The sequence below is a fragment of the Centroberyx gerrardi genome, chromosome 7, assembly GCF_048128805.1.
Source record: "Centroberyx gerrardi isolate f3 chromosome 7, fCenGer3.hap1.cur.20231027, whole genome shotgun sequence".
Classification (NCBI taxonomy): Eukaryota; Metazoa; Chordata; class Actinopteri; order Beryciformes; family Berycidae; genus Centroberyx; species Centroberyx gerrardi.
The window spans coordinates 33,083,350-33,102,435 of NC_136003.1; the positions used below are offsets into that span (position 1 = coordinate 33,083,350).

Genomic DNA, 19,086 nt, shown 5'->3' on the forward strand with positions numbered 1-19,086 from the left:
CCATATGCCTATCTCTATTACAATTACAAAATGGCATGCTTCAGGCTTTACTACTGGGAAACCTGGAAGTTGTGGCGGTGTGTTCGGATGGAGCTGTGAAGCGCTGTGTCCAGAGTGTCCCCCTCCGTCTCCTGTATTCCTGATGATTTGCACTGTAGTAACTTGGAAGCTGTACGGAATAGCCAACCAGCTTGGTGTGCACAAAAACACAGAAGTTTGTACCTGATGCTGTTGACTAAGGTGTTTACAGAGAAGGTCAATTTTTGAGAATGTGCCTGGGAGGAGGCATCAGGAGGTGAAGAACGCCAGCTGTGTGGTGGGACTCAAGCTGGACAGTCTGGAGGCAGTGGCAGAGAGGAGGATGAGAGGAAAGATCAGCGCCATCCTGGAGAACCACTCTCACCCTCTCTACGATGAGCTGAAGCTGATGAGGAGCACCTTCAGCCACAGGCTCCTCCTCCCACGCTGGACGGAGCGCCTCAGGCGTTCCTTTGTGCCAGCGGCCATCTGTTCAACACCATCTGCATCCCCTGCACCAGTCAGCTGTAACCACCAGGCCTGCAGCCCCAGTCCCTGCCCCTCACCCATCACCCTAACCTGCACAATAACACTGGACCTAATGCTCAACGCCACTTGGTCACATGAGACTTTTTAATAGTTTTATATTGTTTATCTTCATAGTTTTTTATAGTGTTATATTCATCTACTGTATATTGCCTTTATCTTTCCTACACCACTCGACTATATCCCTGGACTCAACTCACACAGGAGTTTATTATTATTATTACACTGGACTTACACTTTACTTTAGCTACTTTGGACACTTGAGACACTATATACTTTGTTATATTTATCTATATTGCTACATATTTTTTCTGCACAATGTTATTCTTATTTACCTTATTATTTTCTATTACCTTTTTTCCTGTACTTTGTTCTGCCATTGTACTGTACACCGCTGCTGTGACAACCAAATTTCCCTCAGGGGATCAATAAAGTGCAATTTTAATCTTAATTTAAGGTTTGATTACATTTTTGACTCATTTAGAGGGACATTTTGTTACATTTTGACAAGTTGTCAAATTATCCAGCAGTTATCTCATTATCAGTTATTACAAAATCTCCAGATTAAAATGCCAAGACGTTCACCTGAGTTTGTGTTTTACCTTCACACACCACACCAGCGTTTTCACTGTGGTAACAGTAATGTGATCTCAACCCCGCATGTCTGCACTCCCTCAGCGTCGACTCAGATCCTGTACAGCGAACGTTGTCCAGCCAGATGGGTCCTTCTCCCCGACCGAAGTGGGCTCTACCGGGGGCCGACAGAGCCCTGCCACAGCCCAGCTCCCTGCACACCACCTGGGCGTCGTCCAGCCCCCACAGGTCATCACACACCGACCCCCACTGGTTATCATGGTAAAACTCCACTCTGCCGGAGCAGGAGTCATTGGAAGAGCCGTTAACCAGCCTGACCAGAGGAGCAGCTGCAATAAAATAAGATATTATTATTATTATTATTATTATTAGTCGTAGTATTAGTAGGGTTAGGGTATAGTAATAGTAGTATTAATAATAGCAGCAGTAGTTGCATAAGTAGCTTTGCGCCGGGTGTAAGATAGGGCCCGTAGACTTGTTACCGCTGGTTGGGGTCTTCTTTGTCTCCCACTTGTGAAGATCAGTTGAGTTCTCACTGTAGCTCCCTCCAGTTATCACAAGCACAATAATTATTTGGTTTAACTGATGGTTTTGTAACCCACTCCTGGGTAAGTACACCTCGCTCTAGGTTCAAAAGGAGCTAAGTTTTCGAGGGCAATAACCATAGACACACACATTTTGCTGGTCAGAAACGGCAGATACTACAACATTTATAAAGAACTTGATTGTCCCTTTATCATTTGTAAAACCGAAAATGAAGTAGTAAAACACACCCATTTTGGCGCTGTAGCCGCTGTGCGGCTTTCAGCAACAGTGAGAGAGAGAGAGAGAGAGAGAGAGAGAGAGAGAGAGAGAGAGAGAGAGAGAGAGAGAGAGAGAGAGAGAGAGAGAGAGAGAGAGAGAGAGAGAGAGAGAGAGAGAGAGAGAGAGAGCAGCGCTCAGCAGAGGGAGGGAGGCTGTGTGCCCAGCCTGTGTGACACAGAGCTTCAAGAGAAAGCGAGGAGCATAAAACATTGTGCTTTTTTCCACGCATGAAAAAAATACAACCGATCCCGACCCAAATTATTTATTTAAAAACCAAGCACGACCCGGCCAATACCCGACATACAGTCTTGGGTCCCGTCGGGTTCGGGTCGGGTTGCAGACCTCTAATGAGAAGTAGTAGCTTTAGTACCTTAGTAGTTTTATTAGTAGTACCAGTTGCAGTAGGAATATCACTACTAGCAGTACTAGTAGTAGTAATATTTTTTTTAGCAACAGTAGTAGTACCAGCAGTAGTATTGATATTAGCAGTAGTAGTAGTAGTAATATTAGCAGTCGTAGCAGTAGTAGTAGTATTAGCAGTTTTAACAATCTCAAATTGGTCCTAAATTCTGATAAAACGAAATGTATGTATTTTTCTAGATCACACTCCCAGCTTGTTGCTCCCAACATCTCAACCCTTGATGGGAAGTGTATTGACCAAGTGTCATCTTATAAATACCTTGGAGTCTTGCTTGATGCAAAGCTTACGTTTAAAACACACATAGACAACCTTGTTAAAAAACTCCAGATTAAACTGGGTTTCAAGACAAGACATGTTTTAATTTTGCTACAAGGAAAAGACTTGTCATAGCTACATTTCTCCCTATGACTGATTATGGTGATATTCTTTATATGCATGCCTCTGCTACCTCACTTCAGGCTATAGACACAGTTTATCATGGAGCTTTACGTTAAGTCAAGTCAAGTTTATTTATTTATATAGCCCTTTATCACAAGCATGTCTCAGAGGGCTTTACAGAGAGTGTGTCTAGCTAGGTCTAACTAAACACAATCAGTGGTAAACAAAATTTTGTAGGACAGCATGATGAAAAAACACAAGGTAGATAGGAGCAGATTTAGCGAGACAAACAATCTACCTATTCTATATAGCCTAACCTACCCGGCACCCCAGCCTTAGACCCTAAATGCACACAAGGAAAAACTCCCAGGAAAATTTGGAAGAAACCTTGGGCGGGCTGAGGCAGATAGGGATCCCCCCCCGGGACGGCTTAGCGTGCAATAGGTGCCGGGCAAAACATTGACAGAGTCATGGGCAACAATGATGACAAGAGAAAACAGAGAGAGACAAAAGAAGGGGAGGAGCATGCGGCGGTGGGGGGGGGGCTGAGGCCAGCAGTAAAGGAGCGAGGGCAGCAGTCGTAAATCAGCGTCCAGGAGGGAGCAGCGGAAAGGAAGAGCAAGGCAGCACTGACGACGAAGAGCCAGGGCAGCACCCGTCACTGCCAGGTAGAACACTGACCTGGAGTCAGAGAGGATGAGAGAGAGGAAGCCGCGTACACACACACAACACACCCAGACACACACACACGTAAAGAAGAAGGGGGGAAACAGCTGCAAACAGAACACACAGGGTCAGAGACACACAGGGGGCAGCAGTATCAGGGATGTGGGAAGGGACCGAGGCCGGCGCTGATGACCACTGGACTGCACCGGAGTCTGAAAGGGGGAGAGAGTAAGGGGAGAAGCAGCAACAGCAGAACACAAGGCAGACGCGTTGGGTGGGAGCAGGACCGAGGCCGGCGCCAACGACCGGCCGGAGCAACACCTGTCCACTGGCAGGTGGAGCACTGGACCGGAGTCTGAGGAAGGGGAGAGAAGACAGCTGCACACAGAACACACGGAGTCAGAGCACATCGGGTGGGAGCGGCAGCAGGGATGGGACTATGGCATGCACTGGCAACCACTGCACTGCACCGGAGTCTGAGAAAGGGGGAGGAGACAGGTACACACAAAGACAACGAACACACGGAGAGAGAGAGATCCAGGTGGGAGCAGCGTCAGGGATGGGACTAAGGCCAGCACCGAAGACCATCAGGGTCAGAGGAATCTGAGAAAGGGAGGAGAAAACCAGCTGCGCACACACACACACAGAGCTGTGCAGAAGCAGCACAAGACCCGGACGTATTTGGGCACAGACACGCTCATACAAACAGCAGATGATAGGAAGTGATTAGACACAGTGTAGCCAGAGGGCATCCCTATGCTTATGTTCCCAACGGCAAATTTCTATATAAATACTGTCTAGGCTAGGGTAAGAGAGAAGACTGTGACGAGCCCAAGCCAGCGGTGCTAAGGTAGGTCGTAAGATTGCGAGAAAAGATAGGTTTTGAGTCTAGATTTAAAGATTTCGACAGAATTAGCTTCCCTGACTGTGAGAGGTAGCTGGTTCCAGAGATAGGGAGCTCGGTAGGAGAAAGCTCTACTGCCTGCTGATTTTTTCTTGATTCTAGGGACAATGAGGTAGCCAGCGTCCTGCGAACGGAGGCACGAGATGGAATATAAGGGATGATGAGGTCGGATAGATATGATGGTGCAAGCCCATGTAACGATTTATAAGCTAACAGAAGCACCTTAAAGTCAGATCTGGCTTGAATTGGGAGCCAGTGAAGGGAGGTTAGGATAGGAGTAATGTGGTCAAATTTTCTAGTTCTGGTTAGTATTCTGGCAGCAGCATTTTGCACAAGTTGAAGTTTTTTAATACTACAGTTAGGTAGGCCAGAGAGTAAAACATTACAATAATCGAGTCTTGATGAAACAAAAGCGTGTATTAAGGTTTCAGCATCCGCCGTGTGTAGTAGGGAGCGAATTTTCGAGATATTACGAAGATGGAAAAATGCTATCTTAGTGATTTCCTTAATGTGAGCATCGAATGAGAGAGCTGAGTCGAACGTAACGCCAAGGTTTTTAACTGTGGGACTCTGGGTAATTAAGCAATCCCCAAAATTTAGAGTAAGGTCTGAAACAAGAGGTAGTTGGGTTTTTGGGCCAACAACTAGCATCTCAGTTTTGTTGGCGTTTAGTCGCAAGAAGTTTAGTGGCATCCAATTGGTGACAGCGATTAGGCATAATTCTAGGTTTGAAAGTTGTAAGCGGTCGTCAGGTCTAATTGGTATGTAAATTTGAGTATCGTCCGCGTAACAGTGAAATTTAATACCATAACTGCGGAAGATTTCACAAAGAGGTAGCATGTAAATGGAGAAAAGCAAAGGTCCGAGCACGGAGCCCTGCGGTACGCCAAAGTTAACTTTAGAGTAATCAGATATAGTATTTTTATGTGAGACACAATGTGTTCTGTCAGATAGGTAGGAATTTAGCCAGGAAAGCGCAGAGTCGCGGATGCCAACGTCGCTTGCTAGGCGGTTTAAGAGAATATTATGATCGACTGTATCAAATGCCGCACTCAAATCAAGTAAGATAAGAACAGAAGAAGAATCGGAATCTGAGGCGAGGAGTAGGTCGTTTACCACTTTTGTGAGAGCAGTCTCAGTGCTATGTAGAGACCTAAAACCAGATTGAAAGGGTTCGAAGAGACTATTACACGAGAGGTAGTCGGTTAGTTGGGTAGAAACTATTCTTTCCAAGACTTTAGAGAGGAAGGGGAGATTGGAGATTGGTCTAAAGTTATTAAGATCATCCGGATCAAGGTTGGATTTTTTGAGCAGAGGTTTAATTATGGCTGATTTGAAGGACGAGGGCACAATGCCAGAGGAGAGAGAGGTGTTAATGATATTGAGTAGGGAGGGGCCTAACATTGGGAGAAGTTCCTTAACCAATTTAGCAGGAAGAGGGTCAGATAAGCTGGTTGTGGATTTAGAGGAAAGTACTAATTTAGAGAAGGTGTCTAAGGAGACAGTCTCAAATTGCGAGAGTACGGCGGTGGTCTCTATTGCAGCTAATGCACGATTAGGAGAGGGATCAACGCCCTTGGTGGGTAAAGAATTGCTAATTTCATCTCTAATAGAGTCAATTTTGTGATTGAAGAAATTAAGAAAGTCATTCGCGGTAAATTGAGAGCTCGCTACAGGGGAGGGTTTACGAGTAAGTTTTGCTACCATGTCAAATAGAAACTTCGGGTTATTTTTATTAGTGTTAATAAGATCTGAGTAGTAGGAGGCCCTAGCGGCGGAGAGCGTACGCTTGTAAGTCAATAGGCTATCGCTCCAAGCTAGTCGAAAGACCTCGAGTTTGGATAACCGCCATTTGCGCTCTAGCTTTCTACACGCCTGTTTTTGTGCACGAGTTTCATCAGTGAACCAGGGCGACGGTTTCTTTAGACGGCGGGTTTTTATGAGTAGGGGCGCAACAGAGTCAAGCGAGTCAGTTAGAATAGAGTTGAAGTTATCCGTGAACTCGTCGAGGGAACCAATTCGTTCAGAGAGAGAGGCAAGAGTTTTAGGTAGGAGATCAGCGAGTTTTGTAGTTGTCGAAGTATCAATACGGCGGATGCTGTAGGTATCAACTGGATTGGAATGCCGACAGGGCAGAGCAATTTGAAATTTAACGAGATAATGATCTGATAATGCCGGTGGATACGGCAAAACTTCTAAGTCTGACACGTTAATACCACGAGCGAGGACCAGATCAAGAGTGTTGCCGCTAGAGTGGGTCTGTTCGTGAACCAACTGAGTAAAGCCAAAAGTGTCAATTAGGGTCGAAAAAGTTTTGCTAAGTGGATTAGTTTTACAATTTAGATGAATATTGAAATCACCGATAATTAGGATGTTATCCGTACGAATTACAAGGTCTGAGAGGAAATTGGAAAATTCTTCTAAAAAAGATGAATAGGGCCCAGGAGGGCGATAAAGGATGATTAGGTAGAAGGGCAGGATACCAGAGTGGTTGAGGCCCATGCTAACTGGAATGGACGGGCGCATAGTGAGCATCTCACAAGATGAGAGTTTGTTACTTAGATCTGGAGAAAGGTTCAGACTCGAATTGAAGATTAGGCCAACGCCCCCACCTTTCTTAGATGTCCGAGCGACATGCGAGTTGGTGAAGTTAGAGGGGGAAGCTTCAATTAATGGAAGAGCATCATTTGGCTTTAGGCAGGTTTCACATAATCCCATTATGTCAGTACTGTGTTCTTTAATTAAGTCATTGACCAGCAGGGCTTTGCTAGCGAGTGATCTGCTATTGATGAATCCGAGACATATGCGCTTTGTGTTGCTAGTAGGTTCGGGACGCTCAGCAATGCGAATAGGTTTAATCTCAATTACGCTACTATTTTTTGTTCCGTGCGGCGGCCGAGGACGACGGTAGGAGAGACGAGGAAGGGTTACAGTGCTGATTTGCGAGTATGCAATAGAGTTCGTTGTAGCGTCAATGCTGCAGCCAGAAGGGTTGATATGAATAAGGTTATGCTGAGAACGTTTGGCTCGGCGATGGCAAAAGGTGGCATGGCGAGGGCGGAACACAGTCAAGATTGGATACACTAAGCTACCTGAGCTATCAGACTCCAAACCCGCACTAGGTGAAATCCTAGCAGGCTGTCTAACAACCTGCGACCCAACATGCTTTAGGGGAGTGTGTCATGCCTGCCTCAAGCACCTGTCCATGTTCCTAGGCAAAATGTGGGCACCCAACCCAGTAGGGTGTATGCCCTACTGGGTGTATGCCCTACGTTTCATTCTGAATGCTAAATCACTCACTCATCGTTGTCACTTGTATGAAAGGACAGGTCTGACCTCATTATTGTGACGGTGCCCTAGGCTAGACGCCGACAAACCTCAGTTGGACTTACCTTGTTTTATCTCGTTTTTAGTTTAAATTTTACCTGGATCCACCTGGATTTTATCAGGATTACGTCCAAGGTTTGGCTTTTTTAACTTTTTATTCACCTCGATCACCTGTTTCGATCACCTGGATAGTACTACTCCATCATGTTAGCGTTAAAAACATTACCAACTACGCCCTGTGAGGACTGTGCGCTACTCCAGAAAGCTAACAGAAAGATCGCTGACCTTAAGGAGGATATTCGACGGATGTCTGATGAACTGCAGAAGAAAGACACTCTTTTGTCCAGCTTCATGGACATGGCTGCTGGACAGTCCAAACAGATTGCCTCTTTCAATGCAGCCACCCAGGACACAGTTCTGTGGGACCCCTCCACCTGTCCACAGCTTTCCTCCTGCTCAACACCAAACCATCAATCGTCCTGGGCCATAGTGGTGGTCCGTGGTCGCAAGCGATACCCGGACGGGGCTGCCTCACCATCTCGCCTATGCCTCTCCAACCGCTACGCAACCCTGTCTGCTGACACTCCGGTCCACCCAGCTGATGCTGTAGCTCTGACTCATCCTGATCTGGACCCCTCTCCGAAAACGGCGCCTGCTGACACTGCAACTTCTTCACCACTGGCGGCTAGCAGTGTTCGGGTGGCCCGCCACTCCACTGCCAAGCCAAATCAACGGCCCTCGTCTCGGGTCAGGACCTCCTCTTCCCGTCTCAAGATCCTGAGTGAGGCCGTGAGTAGACGCTCTGGAAATCTTCCTTGCCCTGAGCCGGCAGGGAAATCCCATCCCAAGTCGGATGTCGCTGCCTCGCCACAACACTCGCCTGCTCGGACTCTGCTCTGCTCGGAGAATCCACAGTCGTCACCTCCTCGTCCCCTCTTCCCCCCAACCACATTAATAGTTGGGGATTCCATAATCAGGATCATCCATTACTTCAACGCAACCACACGCTGCTTCCCTGGAGCCAAGGTCCCTGATATCCTGGGTAAGCTCCCGGGGTTGCTGCGCTCACTCCCGTTCTCTATCAAACGGGTTATAGTCCATGTGGGGACAAACGATGCAGCTCGTCAGCAGTCTGAGCTGACCAAAAACGATTTTAACGATCTTTTTAACTTTTTAAATAGTTGTGGAAAGTCTGTTTTTATCTCCGGTCCTATTCCCACACTGGCCCGTGGAGCAGGGCGTTTCACCAGAATCCTGAGCCTCTACACTTGGCTCCAATCCGCCTGCAGAGCTCACAATATAGGTTTTATTGACAATTTTAATTTGTTTTGGAATTGCTTCTCCCTTTTTAGGACTGACAGAGTCCACCCCAACAGGCTGGGCGGCCGAGTGCTGGCGGCTAAGCACACTGTACAGTCCTCCCCACGTGACTGACTATTTACATTCCACACACACCCCGGAATCCCCCTCTTCTTCTCCGGTCTCATCTCAGGCCACTGTTTCCAGCGCTAGCCCCCCCTACTGTCCTCCCCTGGCATTACCATTAACATTTCCACCGGTTCGTCTCCCTATTCTGACTGTTGTTACGGACAGGTCCTCCCCCCCAATGAGTCGTCCTGCTGTGCGCGGTGTGCGCTCTCAGAATCTTCAGCCTCTTCCGAGGGAATCAGCAACAAGAAAAGAACATACTGCAAGGATGGACATTAGTATAAACATGGCACTTTTAAATGTGAGATCGTTAAATAACAAGAGTTTCCTGTTGGATCATCTGGAAAAATGGGTTGGTCTCTCGGAAGGTGTCCTAAACTGGTTCCGAACATACCTTACAGGGAGGCAATTCTATATTAGTCTAGGAGACTACGAGTCAGAGAGATATGATATCTCTTTTGGGGTTGCACAAGGAAGCTGCCTTGGTCCCCTTCTGTTTTCATTGTATATGTTGCCCTTAGGTAATATCATCAGAGAACACAATGTCAGCTTTCATAGCTATGCTGACGATACGCAACTGTACATTTCTGTGGAGCCGAATGATCTGAATGCCTTATGCTCCCTGACTGCCTGCTTATCTGCAATCAATCAATGGATGAACAACAATTTTCTGAAACTAAATGAGGATAAGACAGAGATTCTCTTGGTTGGCCCCAAGAACAAAAGAGAAATACTCTCAAAAAGGCTAGGAAATCTGGGCCATCAGACTAAATCGGAAGTAACAAGCCTCGGTGTAGTTTTGGACTCTGACCTGAGTTTTGAACTGAGAGGCTAATTCATGCTTTTATATCAAGCAGACTTGATTACTGTAACGCTCGTTTTAATGGCCTTCCCAAAAAGACAATTGAGAAACTACAGCTGGTTCAGAACTCTGCAGCTAGACTATTGACGAAAACAAGGAAGAGAGAGCATATAACCCCTGTTCTGGCTGCACTGCATTGGCTCCCTGTGTCTTTCAGAGTTGATTTTAAAATTATTCTACTTGTTTTTAAGGCTCTTAATGGCTTAGCAACCCCATACATATTAGAGTCCTTGGTGTCCTATGTCCCCTCACGAGCCCTCAGGTCCTCTGAGGCAGGTCTTTTAAAAGTACCGAAGGTTCCCCAAAAGAAAATTGGGGAAGCCGCCTTCATCCACTACGCGCCAAAATTGTGGAACTCCCTGCCTAAAGGTGTTAGAGAGGTGGACTCAGTAGACACTTTTAAACGACAGCTGAAAACATATTTTTTTAACCTGGCATACAATCACTAATACTTCTTTCCTACTCTTTATTTCTAAACTTTTTTATTATTTTATTGTTTTTATTGTTTTATTTTATTTTTATTTTTTTCTATTGTTTTTATTGTTTTTAAAGTTTTTACTCATTTTATTGTTTTTACTCGTATTGTTTTTACTCATTACTCATTATTGTGATATGGTTGTGCCTAACTATTCATTTTTGTGATATGGTTGTGCTGAACTGTCAAAGCACTTTGAGCTGCATAGTCTGTATGAAAAGTGCTATACAAATAAAAGTATTATTATTATTATTATTATTATTATTATATTATCGCAGATGGCTTCATTGGCGCATTTTTATCTACAAAGCCATCATAGGGCAACTCCCTGGCTGTTTAAATCGCCTTTTCAATCGTATCACAAGTTCTTACAACTTGCGCTCTAAGAATTTACTACTTTTCACTGTCCCTCGCCCTTCCACAGAATTTGGGAAGATGGCTTTTAGTTATTATGCTCCATGGTCCTGGAATCAGCTCCAGAAAGATGCAAACCTGGATCACTTCATCCCTCTGGGTGATTTTAAAAGTCTGTTGCAGTCTTTAAAAACTGAAGTTTGTAGCTGTTTTACTTGAGCATTCTTCCTTTTTTCTTTTTTTCCTTCTACTGCGTTTTTTTTTTTAATTTAATGCGGCTCGAACGTTGAAGCTATCGACGCGGTTCCAACTCTCAAACGTTCAGCATGTTCGGGAATAGTGTGCTATTACTTTTCTAAGCGTTCGGATTTATAGTTTTTTCACAATTTATGTTTAGACATGATATTTTTCCCCATAGAAATGAATGGAGAATGTTCAGCCTGCTAGAGTGGCACACTCTAGGAACTCTAGAGGCTGTGATTTTTACTAAATATTATACTAAAAATACTAAAGTTTTGAAACTGTGGTAGCTCCCACATTTTTCACCCTACAAACACATATCACACATCAAACTGTTCTGCTACTTCTTGTGCCACTCAAAATGCCAGTATCTGAGTCATAGCATTTATAGTTCTTGAGTGACGAACGTTTGTTTAACACTAGTGCAAAACTGTTTTTTAGAGCTCTCTCTCATTTCAGCAGCTTTGTCCTGAACACATTTTGAAACTGTCACTATTCCCACGATTTTCACAGCACATACATATATTTTACATCAAACTGTTCACATGCTTCTCCTCTCTCTGACAATGTAAATATCTAAGTGATAACATTTGTAGTTTTTGAGTTAAGGAAGTTTGTTATTGTTGTTGTTACCGTGTCCCCGGGAAACTCGAAGCGTCGGCAGCTAATACATCCGTGGTCGGCAGTAAGCCCTCGGCGCACCGAAACCTCCGTGCCGCCGACAGAACAGAGGGCCGTCAGGTGGACTGAGCTCGCGCATCGAAATAAACGCCGATATAATATAATTGTATAGATTCTACTTTAGCTTCAGTTAGCTTCATCTTACATGCAAACAACGGTGGATAAACTCCTGGCGCCTGTTATACATGTAACTGTAGTTTGTAGTAACATACAAGTGCCACAAGATGGCAGTATGCCACAAGATGGCTCGGCCAGCGGAAGTCTCCGGAGCGTGCCGTCGTCGATTACCGTAATTATCATAATGCATCGCAGTAACAAAAAAATGGCTACCTAACGTACCCCAACAGAAGCAGATCAGAAAACAAGGAGGCTTCGTACTAAAATATGAGCAAATATACTTATCAAACAGAGGGAATTAGAAATAAAGGCCTGTCTCTAATATAAGCCTGCTTCCAATAAAGGCCTGGTACCCTCTGCAGTTGAGGTAAATAAAGGCCCGGGCCACTATTAGAGGAAATACGGTATTCCACTTTCAAAACAAACTCAGTCTCCACACAGTCTAAAATTGCACAATTGAACTGATTCAAAGATTAAAAACAAAACCATATAATGTGACATGTCCAGTCTTCGTAGCACTGCCGCTCCAAATATGGCAATGTGCTTTTCCATTTGTGGCATTTTTTTTCGACACTATTTTTTTTTTGTTTTAAGCACGGGTGGCCTTGCCTTTCTTACCGTTCAGTCCCGCAGTCAGCGCACAACTTCGGTGGTTTGTGTGAGCAGGTACTACACACAAATCGTTTGGACATCACACAGTTGGTTCCAGGACTTACTCCGAGTGCATCTGCCCACCCGACACTGCGTTTTCCTCCCAGGAGAGACGGATCTGTGCGCCTCGGCGACTGTACAGTCCCCGACGTGCGTTAACATCTCCATGTCACATAAACAAAGAAAACTGTCCAGTTTACTGGCGATCTTGGTTTTGGCACTGTGAGTAAGGCCTGATGTCATCTGTGGGAAATTATTTTCACTAGGTTTTCATTGCGCTCAATAAGTCAGACCTACATGAAGCGAGCCGGAGGAAAGAGAGACGCGCATTCACACAAACCAACGCGGCGATGTAGCGGAGAGTGCCTGTATCTATTTCCTAAGTGGCTTTTTTCATTCATTTAAAACCCTCATATTTAGGAAAAGTCATGGAGGGAGGAAAAAATACCATTTTCCTCCAGTGTTGGAGGAACTAACAATTGAAAATGACAATGCCAGATGGGTTTTGACCTTTCTAATGTTAAACATTATCCACATAAATAACCAAACTATTATGGTGTATCAGCAGAAATAATTCTTGTTTTTCATAGACTACTTCATAGATATAGCAGTGAATTGAGTGAAAACGTTATTTTGAAACATTTGAAGAGTTTCACTACTTTGTAGTTTGGACAAAGCCAGACAAATGTGCGTACGCATGGTCTAACGTTTGCGGGGGCCCGGACATTCTCAGTTCATTTTTACACATCCCGACGTGTGCGTGAAAACCAGCGTACGCAACCTTTTTGTACGTGCGCAACGTTTATACATGAGGCTCTCCTCATACCACCAAGCTTGAAACATTTTAATACTGATAGTCCAAATACTACTGCTGATTGTATTACTTATTAAGGCAGAGAGAGAGAGAGACACACACACACACACACACACACACACACACACACACACACACACACACAAGTGTAATTACCATTACATGTCCAATGACTGATTCTACTTTCATTACAACTACTGCTGCTACTACTACTGGTACTGTATGAGAAGCCGCCTAGGCCAAAATTGAATACTTCACTTGCACATACGTATACCGGTACTAAGCACTTGCACATACATGCATACTCTCATGCATATACATACATATATGTATGAGAGCATGCATGTAAATATCTATGTATATGAGTGTGAGAATGTATGTAGGTGTGTGTGTCAGAATGTATGTATGTGTGTGGTTGAGTATGTATATATGTGTGTGCAGCACCATACCTCCTGCGTAACATCGCTAGCTTGCCTGGGAAGCTAAGCAGGTCTGGCTGTGGTTAGTTGTTGGATGGGAGACCACCTGGTGCTGGAAGTGGTGTTGGAGGACCAGTAGGAGTTGCTCTTCCCTCTGGTCTCATGAATAATATCCCCAATGCCCCAGGACAGAGACAGGGACTCTGTCCTGGGGTGGCGTAGATGGCGTTGTTCAGTCATTTTCAAGCTAATTCATGAACTGAAACACGTAACAAATAGGGGGAAAATGAAATGAGAATGAATCATAGAATGAAATAGTCTTTAATTCATTTACAATCCTGTCCCAGCTACAAAACTGTAGCATTTTTTTCTTATTGCCCTTACTCATGGTAAACTGATTTTCAGTCTTATTGCTATTTCTTTTGCTGTGGTCCTACCTGCTCAGTATTAAAAAGTCTCCAATACTCCAATATGACAGGGGACATCACAGGGTATCATAATCCTAAATTTTATTCATTTTTACTGTAGCATTTTTTTCTTATTGACCTTGAAACCTTTATTCTATTACTATTCTATTACCAAGGACACTTCAGAGACTCATTAAAACACAGTTTCAGATTTGTGAAAATATAGTGGTTTTTAATTTGGACCTGGTCTAATGTGATCTGGATGGGAAAAAAAGCAGTGAAATCGCCCTTTTTTCAGTTTTCACAAATAGAATAAAGATTTCACAAATCTGAAACTGTGTTTTAATGAGTTTCTGGAGTCTCCTTGGTAATCTAGTCCAGAAATGACAGATCTAAGTATAGTGGTTTTTAATCTGGACCTGATCTAATGTGATCTGGATGGAGAAATATCAGTGAAATCGCCCCTTTTTGCATTTTCACAAATAGAATAAAGGTTTCACAAATCCGAAACTGTGTTTTAATGAGTCTCTGAAGTGTCCTTGGTAATCTAGTCCAGATTTGACACGTCTAAGTATAGTGGTTTTTAATCTGGACCTGGTCCAATGTGGTCTAGACGTGAAAAAAGCAGTGAAATCTCCTTTTTTTGCATTTTCACAAATAGAATAAAGGCTACAGTAAAAATGAATAAAATTTAGGATTATGATACCCTGTGATGTCCCCTGTCATATTGGAGTATTGGTTTCTTGAGACTTTTTAATACTGAGCAGGTAGGACCACAGCAAAAGAAATAGCAATAAGACTGAAAATCAGTTTACCATGAGTAAGGGCAATAAGAAAAAAATGCTACAGTTAAAATGATCAAAATCCAGGATTGTAAATGATTTAAAGACTATTTCATTCTATGATTCATTCTCATTTCATCTTCCCCCTATTTGTTAGGTGTTTCAGTTCATGAATTAGCTTGAAAATGACTGAACAACGCCATCTACAGACACATCACAGGACAGAGTCCCTGTCTCTGTCCTGGGGCATTGGGGATATTATTCATGAGACCAGAGGGAAGAGCAACTCCTACTGGTCCTCCAACACCACTTCCAGCACCAGGTGGTCTCCCATCCAACAACTAACCACAGCCAGACCTGCTTAGCTTCCCAGGCAAGCTAGCGATGTTATGCAGGAGGTATGGTGCTGCACACACATATATACATACTCAACCACACACATACATACATACATACATACTTATGCACACACATATACACATACTCAAGCACAAACATAAATACATTCTGACACACACACACACACCTACATACATTCTCACACTCATATTCATAGATACTTACATGTGTATGTATGTATGTATGTGCATGCCTGTATGTATGTATATGCATGAGAGTATGCATGTATGTGCAAGTGCTTAGTACCGGTATATATGTATGTGCAAGTGAAGTATTCAATTTTGGCCTAGGCGGCTTCTCATACTACTGCTACTACTGGTACTGCTACTCCTGCTGCTAGTACTACTACTAGTAGTAGTATTACCTAGTAGTAGCGCTCCTACTACTGTTCAGTTACATATTTTAACTACTTCAAACAGTGAAACTTCTAGTGCTGTAGTACTACTACTACTACTGCAGCTACTACAGTTTCAGCAGTCTCTCTACTACACTCTAGCCGGTTTATAGATTTGCACTGGCTTTCAGTCTTTTACTGTTTCTACTGCTACTACTACAACTATAACTATAAGTGCTACTACTGCAAACACCAGATCAAAATACTCAAAATGTACCCACAAATTTTCTTCAGAAAATGTAACCGTTTCTAGTTAGCCAATTGGCGCTCCTAGCCACACGTTAACTAACTCATTGTTTTTTAGCCCCACGCTGTTCGGCACTTTATGGGTCACGTGACCCACAGGGAGTTAGACTGCAGACTCTCAAGCGGGAGACCCGAGTTCGATTCCCAGCAGAGTCACTTCCACAAAATTCAACGTCACGGGGCTGTTAGACTCCTTCAGAAAACGGACAGAATTACTAACTGATAGATTTCTGTCCATTGGGTTGTTTTGGAACGTCAACGCTATTTTTTAAAAAACGCCTCTGATTTGTGGTGACGAATCCGTCCGTACAGAAAAAGTGGGTTGAACTTTCTGTCCGTCAAAACGGACGGAAATCTGACGGAGACGGACGCGTCATCAGCGCTGCCCGGACAATGGACAGCTCTCATTGAAAATGAATTGAAATGAACGGAGACGGACAGACACAACGGATCACTGTGGCCGCGGCCTTAGTCTTGTTAATGAGGAATGCTGACATGGTGTTTTTCAGTCCCCTTAAAGAAACATTTCCTCCATAATGGAACAAGGACTTGGCGGAGAAAAGCAACAGATGAGATTTCCAGAGGTCAAGGTGTCTGTTTAAAGGAGACTTCATCACCAGGTGATAATTACAACTGGGACAGAGTTTAACTGGTTTCTGATTTCAAACCAGTTAGAAATGCTGTGAGGGGCCAGGCTGTATGGGCATGTTCACAGATTAGGTTTTGACCCTCACTGTAAGTGTCACAGTGATAAGGACTTCCACCCAGTGACATGGTGAATGTTGAGCCTCATATCCATCTGTCTCTGTATTAACTTTACAGTGAACTGACTAACAATTTGTTACCGTTGCACCCCCTCTCCTCCCCACCCGCTCCCCTGATCTTTTACCTTCACACACCACGCCAGCGTCTTCACTGTGTCTACAGTCATGTGATCCCAACCCCTCATGTCTGCACTCCCTCAGCGTCGACTCGGCTCCTGTACAGGTGACGTAGTTCAGCCAGATGGGTCCTTCTCCCCAACCGAAGTGGGCTCTACCGGGGGCCGACAGAGCCCTGCCACAGCCCAGCTCCCTGCACACCACCTGGGCGTCGTCCAGCCCCCACCGGTCGTCACACACCGACCCCCACTGGTTATCATGGTAAACCTCCACTCTGCCGGAGCAGGGGTCATTGGAGGAGCCGCCAACCAGCCTGACCAGAGGAGCAACTGCAATAAAATAAGATATTATTTTTATTAATTGTAGTGATGGTATTAATATTATCATAGCACTTGCAGCTACTAGTACTGGTAGTATAGTAATAGTAGTATTAATAATAGTAGCTATTCAGAATAGAGTGTATTCAGAAGCAGACAGGAGGCAGGAGACAGTTCAACCTTTTATCTAGCTCTTCAGTATGGAATGGATACATACATGGAGTGGATGTAAGTAAGTAAGTATGGTTTTCCTTAAGGAAGAAATGAGAAAGAATATACAGTATAAGTAACCTACTGCACATGCAATCTAACAATGATGCCAGCTAGGCTAACCACGTAAGCTAAACATCAGTAGGTTAGCTAAACATGCTAATGGTGCGCAATGATAAATCTGAGGCAAACTTCCCAGCAATATAAAAAGGAGAGACATCCTCATAAAAGTAACATTAATGTAACATTAATCCCTGAGTGATAACATAAATACCCCCTCCATATAATGCAAAAGAACGGACAACTCACGTTTCACTCACGCATACTTCGGAGGTAGAGAAAACAACGACAGAAAAAAACGGAGCATAAACAAATCTCCCGTTGCTAGGCAACCAACACAGAAAGGGAGGGGGAGCACTAGCTCGTGCATTAACTAATTTAAGCTAGCAAACGGGTCAAAAAGAGCGGGAATTTAGTACAGTAGCAGTTGCATAAGTAGTAGCAGTAACAGCAGTAGTAGCAGTAGCATAAGAACTAGTAGCTGTAGTACCTTAGTAGTTTTGTTAGTAGTACCAGTAGCAGTAGGAATATCAGCAGCAGTGGTAGTCGTAGTAGCAGTATTAGTAGCAGTAGCAAAAGTAGTAGATATAGCACTAGTAGTATTTTGTATTAGGTTTAGAGGTAGTAGTAATAATAGTATTAGCAGTAGTAGCAGTTGTAGAAGTAGCAGTAGCAGTGTACTATATTTATATATAACACCTTTTTTTTAAAAAAAGGGTTTAAAATTTCTGTAACAATACAACATGTTACTGATGGGAGACACAGCTTAACTGACTTTAAGCATCTGCCTGTCACTCATCTTCAGCTCGCTCTCCTCATATTATCAGAACATAGTCTCTCCAGTGGTATTTCAGTCACCTGTAAACCAGCTCGTTAGCTTCTGTAGCATTCCTCATTAAAGCCAATTGGTGCTGCTAGCTACACCTTAACTAACTCGATGGTTTTTAATGAGGAATGCTGACATGGTGTTTTTCAGTCCTCTTAAAGAAATATTTCCTCCATAATGGAACAAGGACTTGGTGGAGAAAAGCAACAGATGAGATTTCCAGAGGTCAAGGTGTCTGTTTAAAGGAGACTTCATCACCAGGTCATAATTATAACTGGGACAGAGTTTAACTGGTTTCTGATTTCAAACCAGTTAGAAATGCTGTGAGGGGCCAGGCTGTATGGGCATGTTCACAGATTAGGTTTTGACCCTCACTGTAAGTGTCATAGTGATAAGGACTTCCACCCAGTGACATGGTGAATGTTGAGCCTCATATCCATCTGTCTCTGTATTAACTTTACAGTGAACTGTAAGCGGGGTGTGTGTGTGTGTGTGTGTGGGTGGGGGCGGGGGCTGTGTTAGTACATCTATTGCAACAAAGATATTTTTACATTTTTACCCTGTTTTTGCGTACACAAAGATTAAGGCAAGTGCAATAATCTGTGTGTGTGTGTGTGAGGCTATACATAAATAATACTTCCATGGGCTACACGCTGAGGAACACATGAGTTTTCCGTCAGGCAAATCCACTGCATTTGCTACTTGAGAGATTATATTATTATAATCTATATTATATATTATAATTATATCATTATAATGATTATTTGGGAATGTTTAGATCCCAATTTCTAGTTAAAATCACAAATAAATAATCTTTTTTAAGATAAATGCTGATTCATCTCTCAGCTTTCTTTATATTTTACTT

At 43.7% G+C, this 19,086-nt stretch overlaps 2 protein-coding genes across 2 annotated transcripts in view; one reads left to right on the top strand and one right to left on the bottom strand.

Annotated features, from left to right (window-relative positions):
- LOC144539498 (NACHT, LRR and PYD domains-containing protein 3-like) overlaps positions 1–19,086 on the top strand; it is a 306,969-nt gene that overhangs the window by 249,629 nt on the left and 38,254 nt on the right. The gene's annotated exons all lie outside the window — the stretch shown is intronic.
- On the bottom strand, positions 1,129–17,659 carry LOC144539470 (scavenger receptor cysteine-rich domain-containing group B protein-like). Its single transcript, XM_078284548.1, has 4 exons — positions 17,656–17,659; positions 16,817–17,137; positions 8,492–8,521; positions 1,129–1,448 (listed from the first exon to the last, which is right to left on the bottom strand). The coding sequence occupies exons 1-4, from the start codon at positions 17,657–17,659 to the stop codon at positions 1,129–1,131; spliced, it is 675 nt and encodes a 224-aa protein (XP_078140674.1).